Source organism: Varanus komodoensis, unplaced genomic scaffold (assembly GCF_004798865.1).
Source record: "Varanus komodoensis strain SLA01 unplaced genomic scaffold, ASM479886v1 scaffold13_3, whole genome shotgun sequence".
In the NCBI taxonomy this organism is placed as follows: Eukaryota; Metazoa; Chordata; class Lepidosauria; order Squamata; family Varanidae; genus Varanus; species Varanus komodoensis.
In genome coordinates, this window is record NW_025335409.1 from 10,271,692 (window position 1) to 10,283,750 (window position 12,059).

The 12,059-nt window shown below is 40.4% G+C and overlaps 1 protein-coding gene across 6 annotated transcripts in view; it reads left to right on the top strand.

Moving 5' to 3' along the window:
- CACNA2D1 (calcium voltage-gated channel auxiliary subunit alpha2delta 1) overlaps positions 1-12,059 on the top strand; it is a 452,873-nt gene that overhangs the window by 399,851 nt on the left and 40,963 nt on the right. For all 6 annotated transcript variants that reach the window (XM_044423417.1, XM_044423419.1, XM_044423424.1 and 3 more), the window contains 4 exons: positions 1,307-1,378; positions 2,422-2,493; positions 7,301-7,362; positions 11,122-11,198. In XM_044423417.1, the coding sequence (XP_044279352.1) occupies positions 1,307-1,378; positions 2,422-2,493; positions 7,301-7,362; positions 11,122-11,198 (283 nt within the window). The remainder of the gene's footprint in view (positions 1-1,306; positions 1,379-2,421; positions 2,494-7,300; positions 7,363-11,121; positions 11,199-12,059) is intronic.

Below are 12,059 nucleotides of genomic sequence, written 5' to 3' on the forward strand. Positions count from 1 at the left end.
TTTCTTTTAGAAATGCACTAGAGTAATATTGTTCTATAGCTGTGGGGAACCTTTAAAGAAGAACTTTGCATAAACTTCATTATGCAGACATGGCTGATAGATGAGCATCCATTAATCCTGAAAATCAGACTGCCTGAAATAAAACCATAGTTCCTTGAAAAAGTATTTTTGTGGACTTCTGTTTCCTTAAGTGGCTTTCCCATGGCCCTCTTGGGTCTTTTGTGATTTTTGTTAACATTGTACATTCCCCCCGCCCCCCCGAATGTCAGGACCAAATACTGACTCGACATTGGTCTTGTCTGCATTTCATCCTTTTCATACACAGTGGTTAAGGTGAAGGTGAGTTCCCTGAACCAGATTCCAAGCCACTTATAGCTTTATGGGGCAAATATTGGATTAAAAGGATTGTGCGCAATTGTTTGTTCATGGCAAGTCATGCTACAGGAGGCCGGATTCCATGATCTAACAGTGTCATTTGATTACGGCACTCCAACGGAGAGGACTGGGCTGAATGTTCTAATCTCAGCCATTAAAAGGAAGCTTTGCTAGACTACAGTTTGATACATTATAATAGCCTGGCCTTGTGATAATGAGGGGCCTGGTAATTGTTGGACTTCCTCCAATTTGTAATTGTATCTGTCTAAAGATTGGATTTTTATTTAACCTAAGAGTACTTAAGCCAATTTCTTTAATTTTTCAGTTAGCTGAGCTTCCCGCTGCTTTTTTGATCTCCTTTTATCTACCCTATACATACTTTTCATTGCAGAATCAAGTGTTTTAGCTCCTTTGTCCAACATTTGTAATCTGTGATTCTTCTCTCTGGAGGCAAGCTGTGAAACATCATTTGTTTTTCTTCCAGTCTCCCTTTCTTCAGGATCATCTATGATGCCTTGCGTGTGTTTTTTTAATCTTTAGTTTCTGCCTATATAATTTGTCAAATATTTTTGATCAAAGAAAGAGCCTTTAGATATTACCACAAAATAGAATCAATCTCAGCTTTTAGTACAAATTAATTACCTCTTCTTCAATTATGTCTCACACTTTTTATCATTCAATTTAAATGACTAGGATACATTTTATTGTAATTGTAGTGATTTAATACAGAAGAGGTAAGTCATTCCTGCCTTACAAGTAACAACAAAAAAATTGTACTGATTTAATACAGAAGAGGTAAGTCATTCCTGCCTTATGAGTCTTACTAACTTCAGGATTGCATTCAAACAATTTTCAGCAATTTAATCTTTTCTGAATGACACATAGCAAAAAGTAAGTTTATTATTTGCTGCTTTGACAACTTCTTCTTCAGAATCCCAAATCTCAGGAGCCGGTGACACTGGATTTTCTGGATGCGGAGCTGGAAAATGACATTAAAGTTGAGGTAAATGGCATTGATAAATCATTGTCTTCATCGTACCTGTTATTCATTATGATTAGAAAAGTCATTTACTTTCCAGAGCAAAGAAAAATCTGTCTTTGAGCTGAAAGTTTGCTGGATCAGTTGCAATATAACAGTTGCTCCCTGCTCCAAACTGGCCTGAGAATGAAGAATTGCCACGTAGGATGGGCACTCCATCATGTTATGTTGAAGGAATCCAGCAAAGTATTGCAAAGGAAATCCCTAGTCTAAGCAAGTATGCATTTCCTAGACCTCTCAGACAAAGAGGGAACCATGTATCAATTCCAGGAGTAAAAGAGTTGCTTTTCCTTACAAATTAGTGGGAAGCAGCTGATATACACATATACACAATAATAAAAACAAAAATAATTGAAAATAGTAATGTGTTAAATAAAAAGCTATGATGGAAATAAATCAGCAGGTAAAAGAGCATAAGGCTCAGGCTGAAGTAAGGTGACTTTCACCTGATATTTTTAGAAATCATGATGGTTCCAGGCAGGACATCTTGGGTAGGTATTCCAAGTCAGAAACCCACCTCAAAGATTCATATGGATTGGTGCACAGTAAGAAGTGAGAACTAGGAAGTTCTTTGATGCAACAGGGCTGATGCATCCTTTGGTATTTAAGAGAGTAGTCAGTGGTATCATTGGTTTGAATTCAAACCATGCTACTGGAAGTCCAGTCACCTTTTCTTTGAAGGATGCCAGTGACTCTGCAGCCTGAAAATGTGTCCTGCTCAGAGTTTGAGGGTGCACAGTGGACTATGGGGCAGGAGAGGGAGTTATCCCGCTCCCCTTCCCACTGATGGACCTGCTTCCATCAGAAGAATTATTAATGTTGGATGCAGTTCCTTGATACGAATCCTTTATAGTGTTTAATTTTGCTTGAATGTGGCACTTGGATAAATCTTTCCAATGTGTCAATGTTTTATGCAGTTCATGAAATGAGCAGGGAATCTTATTCAAAAATAGTGACATTTCTTGAATAGTCTGAATATACTTTATTCTTCTCATTTTCTGGACTAGATTCGGAAAAAAATGATAGATGGAGAAAGTGGAGATCGGACGTTTAGAACATTGGTCAAGTCTCAAGATGAGGTGAGAGAAGAACATTTGCTTTCTGGAAAAAGAATCCTAGTTTTCTGTCATGGAGTGTTGCTGCAGTTGATCCTTGATCATGGCTGCTCACAAGCTTTTCTTCACAAGGGTGTCAATCGACTGTTAATCTGTTGCATTTACTTATGGTTTCGTCACTACACTATGGCTGGGCTCACGTAACACAACAAGCAACCTTACATGGTTTTCGCAGGCACATCTTTTTGCCTGGATATGCCTGACAGACAGTTAAGTGGTTTCTATGCTAGTGTGGTTTCCACCCTCATTGCTGACTCCCCGCTCTATTATCACATTTCCCATCAGCCACCATGCTTGAAATTCAATCCCAGATTAGATGGCTGGAGGACTCTTGAATTGTAGCTCCCACTTTTCTCAGGGTACTCTGTGGTAGCACTGTGAAAACTACAATGCCAGGTTCAGAGAACCAGATAAAGCATGGTGAAGTGTGGAAACCGTAGAAGAGACGGTTGTTTCTTATTCTAGTTTCTAAAAACCAAATGCAGAATAGTGCAAATACACAACAGAAAACTGTGCTTTCTTTCTCTTTCACGGTTAAAAGTTGCATTTACCTAACTGTGACAAACCTCACTGAAAGGGCTGGTTAGATAAAGAAGTGAAACTGGAGGGTTGCAATATCTTTTAAAGAACCTGCAAGCATGCATGAGCACACAATTAATGCCTGATGTAGGAATAGCTGTCATAAATACAGGTTAGGTGACAAGTGGCTGGAGAGCAGCACTTGTGAAAGGGACCTCGGGGTACTGGTTGACTGCAGGCTAAACATGAGTCAGCAGTGTGATGCGGTGGTCAAGAGGGCGAACGTCACCCTTGGTTGCATAGCCAGAAGTGTGGCTTCTAGATCAAGAGAGGTATTACTACCACTCTATACGGCTCTGGTGCACCCGCAACTGGAGTATTGTGCTCGGTTTTGGGTCCCTCATTACAGAAAGGATATAGCCAGGTTAGGGTCAGTGCAGCGTAGGGCCACAAGGTTGGTGGCCGGTTTGCAGGGGATGCCGTATGAGGCGAGACTGAGGGAACTGGGTCTCTTCAGCCTGAAGAAGAGGAGACTCAGAGGGGATATGTTGGCGACATACAAGTATGTGAGGGGATGTCACATGGAGATGGGTAGAGACCTGTTCTCCCCTGCAGAGGAAGGCAGGACGTGCGCCAATGGAGCAAAACTCAAAAAACCAAGGTTCAGTTAGGATGCCAGGAAGCACTTCCTGACAGTCAGGACCCCGAGGGTGTGGAATGGGCTTTCACAAGAGGTCGTTGAGGCCCCATCGGTGAGGGTGTTCAAAGATAGGCTGGACATGCATGGTGGGCATGTCGTAAGTGGAGCCAGCTGGAGCCGGAGGTCAGACTAGATGGCCCGGGAGACCCCTTTTGACTCGCTCTGTTTCTATGTTTGTCAGAACTTGCTCTGCAGCCCCAGATGATGCCTATCTGTTTTGAGATAGATTGCAGATAGAGTACCACATTTTTCTCCAAACAGAATCATATTAAACCAAGCCAGTAAAAAAAATTGTATCATGGCTTAACATTTCTCAACGTGGACTCTGCTCCACAGAAAGTTTATATTATAAGGGTTTATATTGTTTAAATTGCGCATAGAGGGAACTAAGACACCTGTTGCCAAATGTTTGAGCACTATCAGAAACTCTGCAAAGCAGCAGCTGCATAGGTTTTATCGCAGTCATTCCTATAAATCTTTGACTCTGAGTATGACATTGAAATATGCTCCAGCTGGCCAGAAATTATAGTTCTGAATGATGAAAACTGAATAACCCCATTCCACTGGGAGGTAGTAACTGATTAAATCTCAACATGGTATCAGAGGAACTTCTATTTTTTTCTGCCATGTAGCCTCTCATTCATTCATTCATTCATTCATTCATTCATTCATTCATTCATTCATTCATTGTATTATTAGGTGAATTGATAGGTCCCCAATTAAACTTGTACTTCAGTAGTATCCATTTATGCTTCAGCTGAGCCATGTGAGAATACAGCTAGCCCAAAATGAAGAAGTCCATATATGTGTTTGCTTCTGTTAATTTTAACATTGGCTCTGCTGTCTGGCATCTTAGGGTGGAAGAAGGAGTGACGTTCATGCAAATCTTAACTTTGCTCATCTTGTGCCTGATACCTGTTGACCTTGGCAGTCCTGAGTTGCTTTGTTTGAAAGGCAGATGGGTGCCAACTTGCAGAGATTTGTACACACTTCCAGCATCGATGAAAGCAACCTGATTCAGTCTAAAGTGGAAATGTGTAGAAATTGAACTGGGAATCAGAAATGAGATTAATGCAAGAACATGGCCAACCTTTGGTGAATATTTTTTGCAGACTTGTGCTCACCTTTGGTACTTCAAGTGGTTCATGCTCATGTATTGTATGAACTACAGCAAAATTGTGCATGCCCACAAGCACTGGAGAGACAACTAAGGTCATTCAGAGCGAGGTCAGGGAGTAGCATTGGTGGAATTCGCCTATGTCCTATCAGTATCACCTTCACGTATGTTTACCTATCATTCTGCCCTTCCATTTTCATGTCAATCTGCAATGTGTAACGTTCTTACTGAAAATGCATATTTTAAAGTGTGGTTTGTTTATTTATTTATAAAGGCATCTGATCATGTGCCAGAGGTGCAAAGAGGCAAAGGTTGCTTCTGCACTCTCCCTGCCCCATCCTCAAAAACATTTAGATGGCAAATTTTGGTCATCTGACTGTATTTTGTTTCCTTGTGAGGAGGAGAGGCTGAGGCACTGCCTGGATTTGGGAATCTGCATATCCTGAAAATAAGCCCAGGCAACACTGTGGGATTGATTGATTTATCTGCAGTTCAAGTTTACATTCAATCCATTTAAAATGTCTTTCCCTGCCTTCAAACAGGCCCAAAAATTCAATGCAAAAATAAAAAGGGGTCATGAACAGAGAAGGAAACCCAACACAGGGTCCAGTTTTTAAACTCAAATGCTCATTTTTAGAATAGCCAGCAGGAACAGAGATGATTCAAGGATAAAAGGAATACACTAAAGCTGCCACTGGAATGGCCCAGAGCAACCACCTTCTGATGAAGCTTGATGGAATGGCTGGTGGGAGTGACCACTGAGATCTTTCACCCAGCTGATGGGGTGACCCTGATTCCCTTTTCCCTTTGCTGCAGCATGATGGATTAGACTTGCACAACAAGCAATTGTGAAGCAGTTGCCTCACTCATTCTTGCTTGACAGGAAGTTGTGCTGTTGAACTATGAAGCAGAGCTGAAGTGTGGTGGCTTGGATGGGAGTCTCTCTCTGGCTTCCTTTCAGCACAGAAGTTCTCCTCCCTCCTCAGCTGTCCTCCCTTTCTTCTCCACCCTCCTTTGAAGAAAATGCCCACAGGTGTCCCCATGTCAGTGATGCCACCACCATGGGCTCCTCAAGGCAAGGCCCCTGCCATGGGACACCCCTGTAGCCATTGTGGCATTTCAGAGCTCTAATCTGGCTTCTCCAGTCTCCTCTCTTCCCATGAGAATGCCCTCTTTTTTCCCTTTCCAAGTCTGACTTTTCAACAAGATAGGACACTGGGAAAATCACTCACTTCAGGTAGGAGTGCCTTATACAAACAGAGCACAAGGGGTTACAGAGAAGAAAATAAATAGGCATGGGTATGCCTACCCCATGTTGTGCATTGCTGTACTGCGGATGCACAAATAAAGACACTGGCATGGTGAAAGTGCTGTTTTTTCAATAGGAAACAGAATGGGAGATACTAATGGAAAAAGTAGTGACTTTTCTCAGAGGTCTGGGTGGTCTAAATTAAATGAATTTTTCCTTGCACATGCAACCATTCTCAAAGTCCATATTTAACCAATTGACGCTAGAGTCCTGTATGCATTTGAGTGTAAATCTCATGGAATACAATGAGACTTACACCTGAAAAGATTGTATAAGTTTGCAGTGTTCATAAAAGAAGTAGAAAGCATTTTTTTTCCTATCCTGGAGGAAACCCTGTTGCCGAAAGTGACTTGTTATACTGGCCTTGATTTCCAATGGGTTTCTGCTCAGATAAAGCACAGTTAAGCCAGACCTTTTTCTTGTGAATGGAAAAAGATATATACGTATTTTCCTCTTCCCTTATTCTCAGAGCTCTTCCTTGACACTTTTCTTCTAGGTGTGAAAGGATGCTTGTATATTCATAGGCAAAGTTCTGTAATATAATAGTAAAGGATAGTGCAAGATTTTCTGCTCATTGTTGAATCCTAAACTGTATATAATTATCACTGTGCTTTTCAGTACAAATAATATGTGGTCATGCCAAGATGTGAAGCAGGGCTTCTCATATCCTTATGTATATCACATTTATCATATTGGCAGTAGTCTTAAGGTGTGCAGAGGAAAATGTTATTTGGATGTGTCACTGGTATCATTTTTTTTTCATTGTACAGGGTAACTAATTGATCAAAATGAAGGGTGGAAAAAATAGCTGTTGCAGTCTGGAAAAGATTAGATTGAATATATAAGTTTGATTTTTACTAAGCTTCACCATTCTTGAGTAATTTTATCTTTTGGACGTAAAAGAATATAAATGACTGCTACACATGTTCTAAATTTGCAAATCACCTTTCAAAAAGGACTGTAGGTCTTATTCTAAAGGGGGAAAATGTAATAAAATGTGCTGATTTGCCATGTAATTGATTCTGTTAGAATAATTGTTTTTGGATCTTGTAGGCTTTTTAAGCTCTATTTGTTAAGCTTTCCAGAGGTTCTTTAGAAAATGACAGTCTTGGTCAATGTTTTGCAGCGGTACATTGACAAAGGAAACAGAACATACACATGGACAGCTGTGAATGGGACTGATTACAGGTAATAAAGTAGGAATTGGGAAAAGTTCTTAGTGTTTCCACTGGCAAAAATATTTTTGTTTCCTTAACCAGGTACACATCTTTGTATTATATTTTATTCAGATTTATATCCACTTTCCACAGATATATTCAAGCAGTGAACAAAAATACAGTGGCATGAAAACAACCATAAATACAGCAATAAAAGCAATGTGAGACAGTGAATCAGAAATAAAACCACACATGCTTGTCTGTACTGTGAGCCAGAGTTGGCTGGGTCATACTTCAGGGAAAACCTCTGCGAAGCACTGAATTTTAAGCAGATGTCAGAATGTCAGAGCTTGTCTACTATCGCTCAGAAAAGCTTATGTGGGCTTTCAGTAATTATGAGCTTCCAATGAATAGCCTAGGACAGGCACTAGCTTCTCCTGTATGAAATGGCCTGTTTGCTAAGGTTGTCACTGGATGCCTTGCTGTTCCTTCCGTGCTTAGTCAGATGACAACCAGAGAGACAGGCTTTTTCTATGATGGAGCCTGACTTGCAGAACCCTCTTTGGACTGTTCAGTCCCAAAGCAGGTGTGAGCAGATTTCTGCTTCTGCATTGTGTCAAAGCTGTATTCAGTGCTGCTCCTCCTGAATTCCAGGTTAATTGAGAAAATGGGTATAATTCTGTAATTGGGCCATTCTCTGTTTGCTGCATTTTCAGTTCCTTCCATTTATGTGCCTCTTTTTCCTGTGGTGTTTTGATGAACCCAAGTACCCCTGTATAAAAAGTAATTGAAGCTGTGTGCCTGGATGGATGGCTCCTGGCAGTACCAGTCAAAAGGCAATATGCTGCCATTCCATCTTCCTCCACGTAATAGCTATTCAATAGTAAAAAAAAAAAAAAAAAGATGGAGGAAGTGAGGGAAAACACAGGAAGTTTACGGATGGAAAACATCACTGCCATCAAATTCCACAAATGTATCAATACAATTGCATAACAAAATCCTCTTCTGGAAGCACTCTGACAGACAGATGCCTATATAACCAATAATCTGACATTATAGATTGGGAAAGAGGAGCTGTTAGTGAATTGCAATAAAATAAAATGTTCAACATACTCCACCCCCTGCCCCAGGAAAAATTGCAGACCTTTGATTTCGGAGACTCAAATAAGTGACCAACATGCTGATCTTGGCAGAGTCTGCCAGCAGCTGAGCTAACAGCGAAACTTTGTTTGCTGAGGCTGATGTTGGAAGTTAGGGTGAGATGAGTCTATGCTTGCTTTCTAGTCTAGGCTCAATTTGCTGTGCAGAGGATTGAATGGGTCAGCAAATTCTACAGGTGGTACCGCCCAGTTCTCTGCCCCATCTATCCGCTTGTTCTCTTACAGTATATAGATAGATAGGTTTAAATTGTAATGATTTCCCAGAAAACATAATACTAATGGGTGGCTTTTATACAAATTTAATCAATAAATAAATGCAATGTACTCTGCCATTTCATATGGGAGCTAGGCTGAACTCGGAAGCCTATACCTTTAGTGCATGTGTACAAGCTACACTGTTCAAGCATGTATAGAAAGTAAAATGATAGTGCAATTCTTAAAAAAAATCTTGCAGCTATCCTATGATGGCCATTTAAGTAAAAAATGAGGAAATGCACCAACAAAAATGATTTGTCTAAATGTGCATATGCTAATTTATATGGATTGATAAAAATGTCAAAATCAGCATTATTTAAATAGAATGCAATCTATATCGAGACAGTAGGGAAGACTGTAACCCATGCGTCTGCCTGCTACTCAGGCAATGAAGTGTTAATAAGCTGTGGTTCTGATGGTTCCCCACCTTAAAACGGGGTTTGGACCAAGAGCCTTCAAATAGAGAGCTTCAAAGAAAAAATAGTCTTTTCACTACCCTTGAAATCGGCCATCCTAAACTAACCATTAATTTCTGTTTTTTGCATATAGAAAAGCACAGCAACTGCCCCCAAAGAACAAAACCTAGCCATTTTCTCAGTAAATCAGTAAAATGCCACTCTTCTGTTTTTAGAGTCTACCCACGGAGCCAAAGATCTGCTCTTCAGGCCACCTGGCAAGCTGTGAAACAATCCCAAGCAGATTCTGTGCCTGAAATAATTTGAGACAGAGGGTCCATCCCATCCTCCTCCTTCCTGGTTATTCATATGCTCTGACAATCACTTAAACTTAAGTAGTGAATGTTATTAGATGGTGGGTCTTTTAAAAATGCCAAAATCTGATACGAGCCATCCATCATGAGCAACCATGGTTTCCTATTTTCTTATCCAGAATTTTAAGCAGGTGATTTCCTGTCTTATTATTCCACCCCACTGAACACTAGTTATCTGTTTGACATACGTATGCCTCAAAGTCTTGTCCAATTTCTTTCTGAGCTGGTTTTTGTCAGCTGAAGGAACAGCACCGAACTCTCATGAGACCCACAGTGCAGCACACACATTTATACATAACATTATAGGTTTTAATTAGAGTTTCTGTTTAGTAGTAACTGTTAATAGCAGGGAAGCCTCTCTTGATTTCCCTTGGGGTGAGTTTGTGGAAAGCTGTCATCAAATAATTAGTCATTCTACCATGCACGGATCACATGGTAAAGCCTTCATGTGTGGCTCAATATTCTACTGCTTTGTTTTAATTTTAACTTCTGCCAGCTTCTCCAGGAAATCCTAAGAATCATGCAGTTCTCTCCCATGTTTTTTTTTTCTAATTCATTTTTATTATGAAATTTCAAGCATGCAGGCACACACACAAATCCTATTACATGTTAATGAAACTTGAGGCCACAGTGGTAGAAATGAAAAGTGTGCCTCCCTGAGAATAGTTTAAAGCCTCTTGCAACATTTACACAAGGTCTCTGAGGGATGGTTGCTTATTATGAAGAGTATTAGATAAGTTATATATTAAACATAAGGCCGAATCGGATGTGTCTTAATTAGGCCTTGAAGCCTTGCAAAACAAAGTCAAATGTATGGGCCATGCACAAGCTCTTGAGCTGTTTGTGTCTGGAAATATTTTAGAGCAACTGCAACATGTCAACTGACTGACATTTGCTGTCTGCCAGCTGTAGAAAAACTTTCACTGTGGGCATAGAAGCAGAAATATCCAATTTGTCTTTGGTCCACAAAACATTTCCCAGACCCGTGTAAACAATACGCCTTCAGCAAATGTTACTAAGGCAAATGCACATGTTCAGGTAACATTTCCCTCAGGATGTATGGTACTCACATGGTTCCTAGTGTTCCTTTGGAATGAATGGGATCCTTGGAAATTCCACATGGCCATATTCTGTCCCACCAAAACAATGTAGCGCTCAGTTACATCAATGCATGAAAAGTCCATAGGAAACAGCAATAGCTGCCTTATTAAACAGGACACCCGGCTTGCCTGCCCTTCTTTTTAGTGCTTTCAACTCATGTGCAACTTTTCACTTGCCCATCAATACTAAATTTCAAAAAAGTGTGGCCATTAAAGAAAAAAAGGGGTGATTCATCCGTAAAAGTCAAGTTGGAGTAGGAAGACATCTCACTTCAGTATTCCATCTTGTATTTGCAGGGGTTTGGATGCAACAGAGCTGAAAGCAGTAAATGGAAGTAGTGAAGTAGCTGGCCAAATAAATGTGTTCCATGAAACTGTGTGTCTGTATCTTGTGGCTTGTTTTCCATTTCACATCAAAGCTGGGGGAAATATTGGGCTGCTGAAGCCACGGGCAATGAAGACATGTGGCTCTGTTTTCACTGCTTGTGCTTGTCTTTCCTCTACAGTTTGGCTTTGGTATTGCCATCCTACAGCTTTTACTATATTAAAGCCACCATTAATGAAGCCCTAATTCAGGCGAAATGTAAGTCCCTTCAAGGTTTCTTCAGATTTGGAATGTTACTGTGCAGTATGTAGAATTTTCTTTTCTTTTAAGAAGCAGAGTGTTGAGAGCCATGAAGTTTGTGAAATTCACTAGTGTTTCCATGATGTGACCCCCAATCTGCAGCAATGATTCTAAGTCATTGTGTGAATGTGCAAGGTACAAAAAGTATTCTACGCAAGTAGAATATGTTCTGCTACCCTAGTTGCACTAGTGAACCTTTATCCCATCTCCTTGCTTATGTACCTACCAAATCATTGCTTTGCGTATCCTCTGTTGCTGTCTTTTTAAGGGTCTGATAGCTAATGTTTTGCATAGCCCACCTGCAAGGAATGTGTTGCCCAGGCACAAATTTAGCAGCTCTGCTTCTGTATCACGCACTGTAGCTGCAGCACGTTATGTAGTAGTTTATCCTAAATTAAATGAATTTTGCTTAGTTTGGGGTTGTAGCTGGATTGCTTTGAAAACTGCATACTGTGGTGTGTGTGATCAGAGTGGATGCAACTGTGAAGGTGTGTCATTAGGATTCCTTTGGAAATAAGCTTATTTGGCCTGGACTGAATTGGTCAGAAAATATTCCCTTAGAGGTTCCTCTGTAGTACCTGGAATGAGAAGGAGCATGTGACAATGATAATCATGTTTCCAGTGTATCTGTGTTGCTAAATACTGCACAGATTTGCTCATGCCTTGGCTTCACTGAATGCAATATTTATTTATTATGTTTCTATCTCACTTTTGATGGGGGTAGAGAACCCAAGGCTGCTTTAAGAATCACCTATGGCCTCTCCATTTCATTTTCACAACCTTCCTGTGAGGTAGGTTAGGCTGAGAGTCAGTGAATGG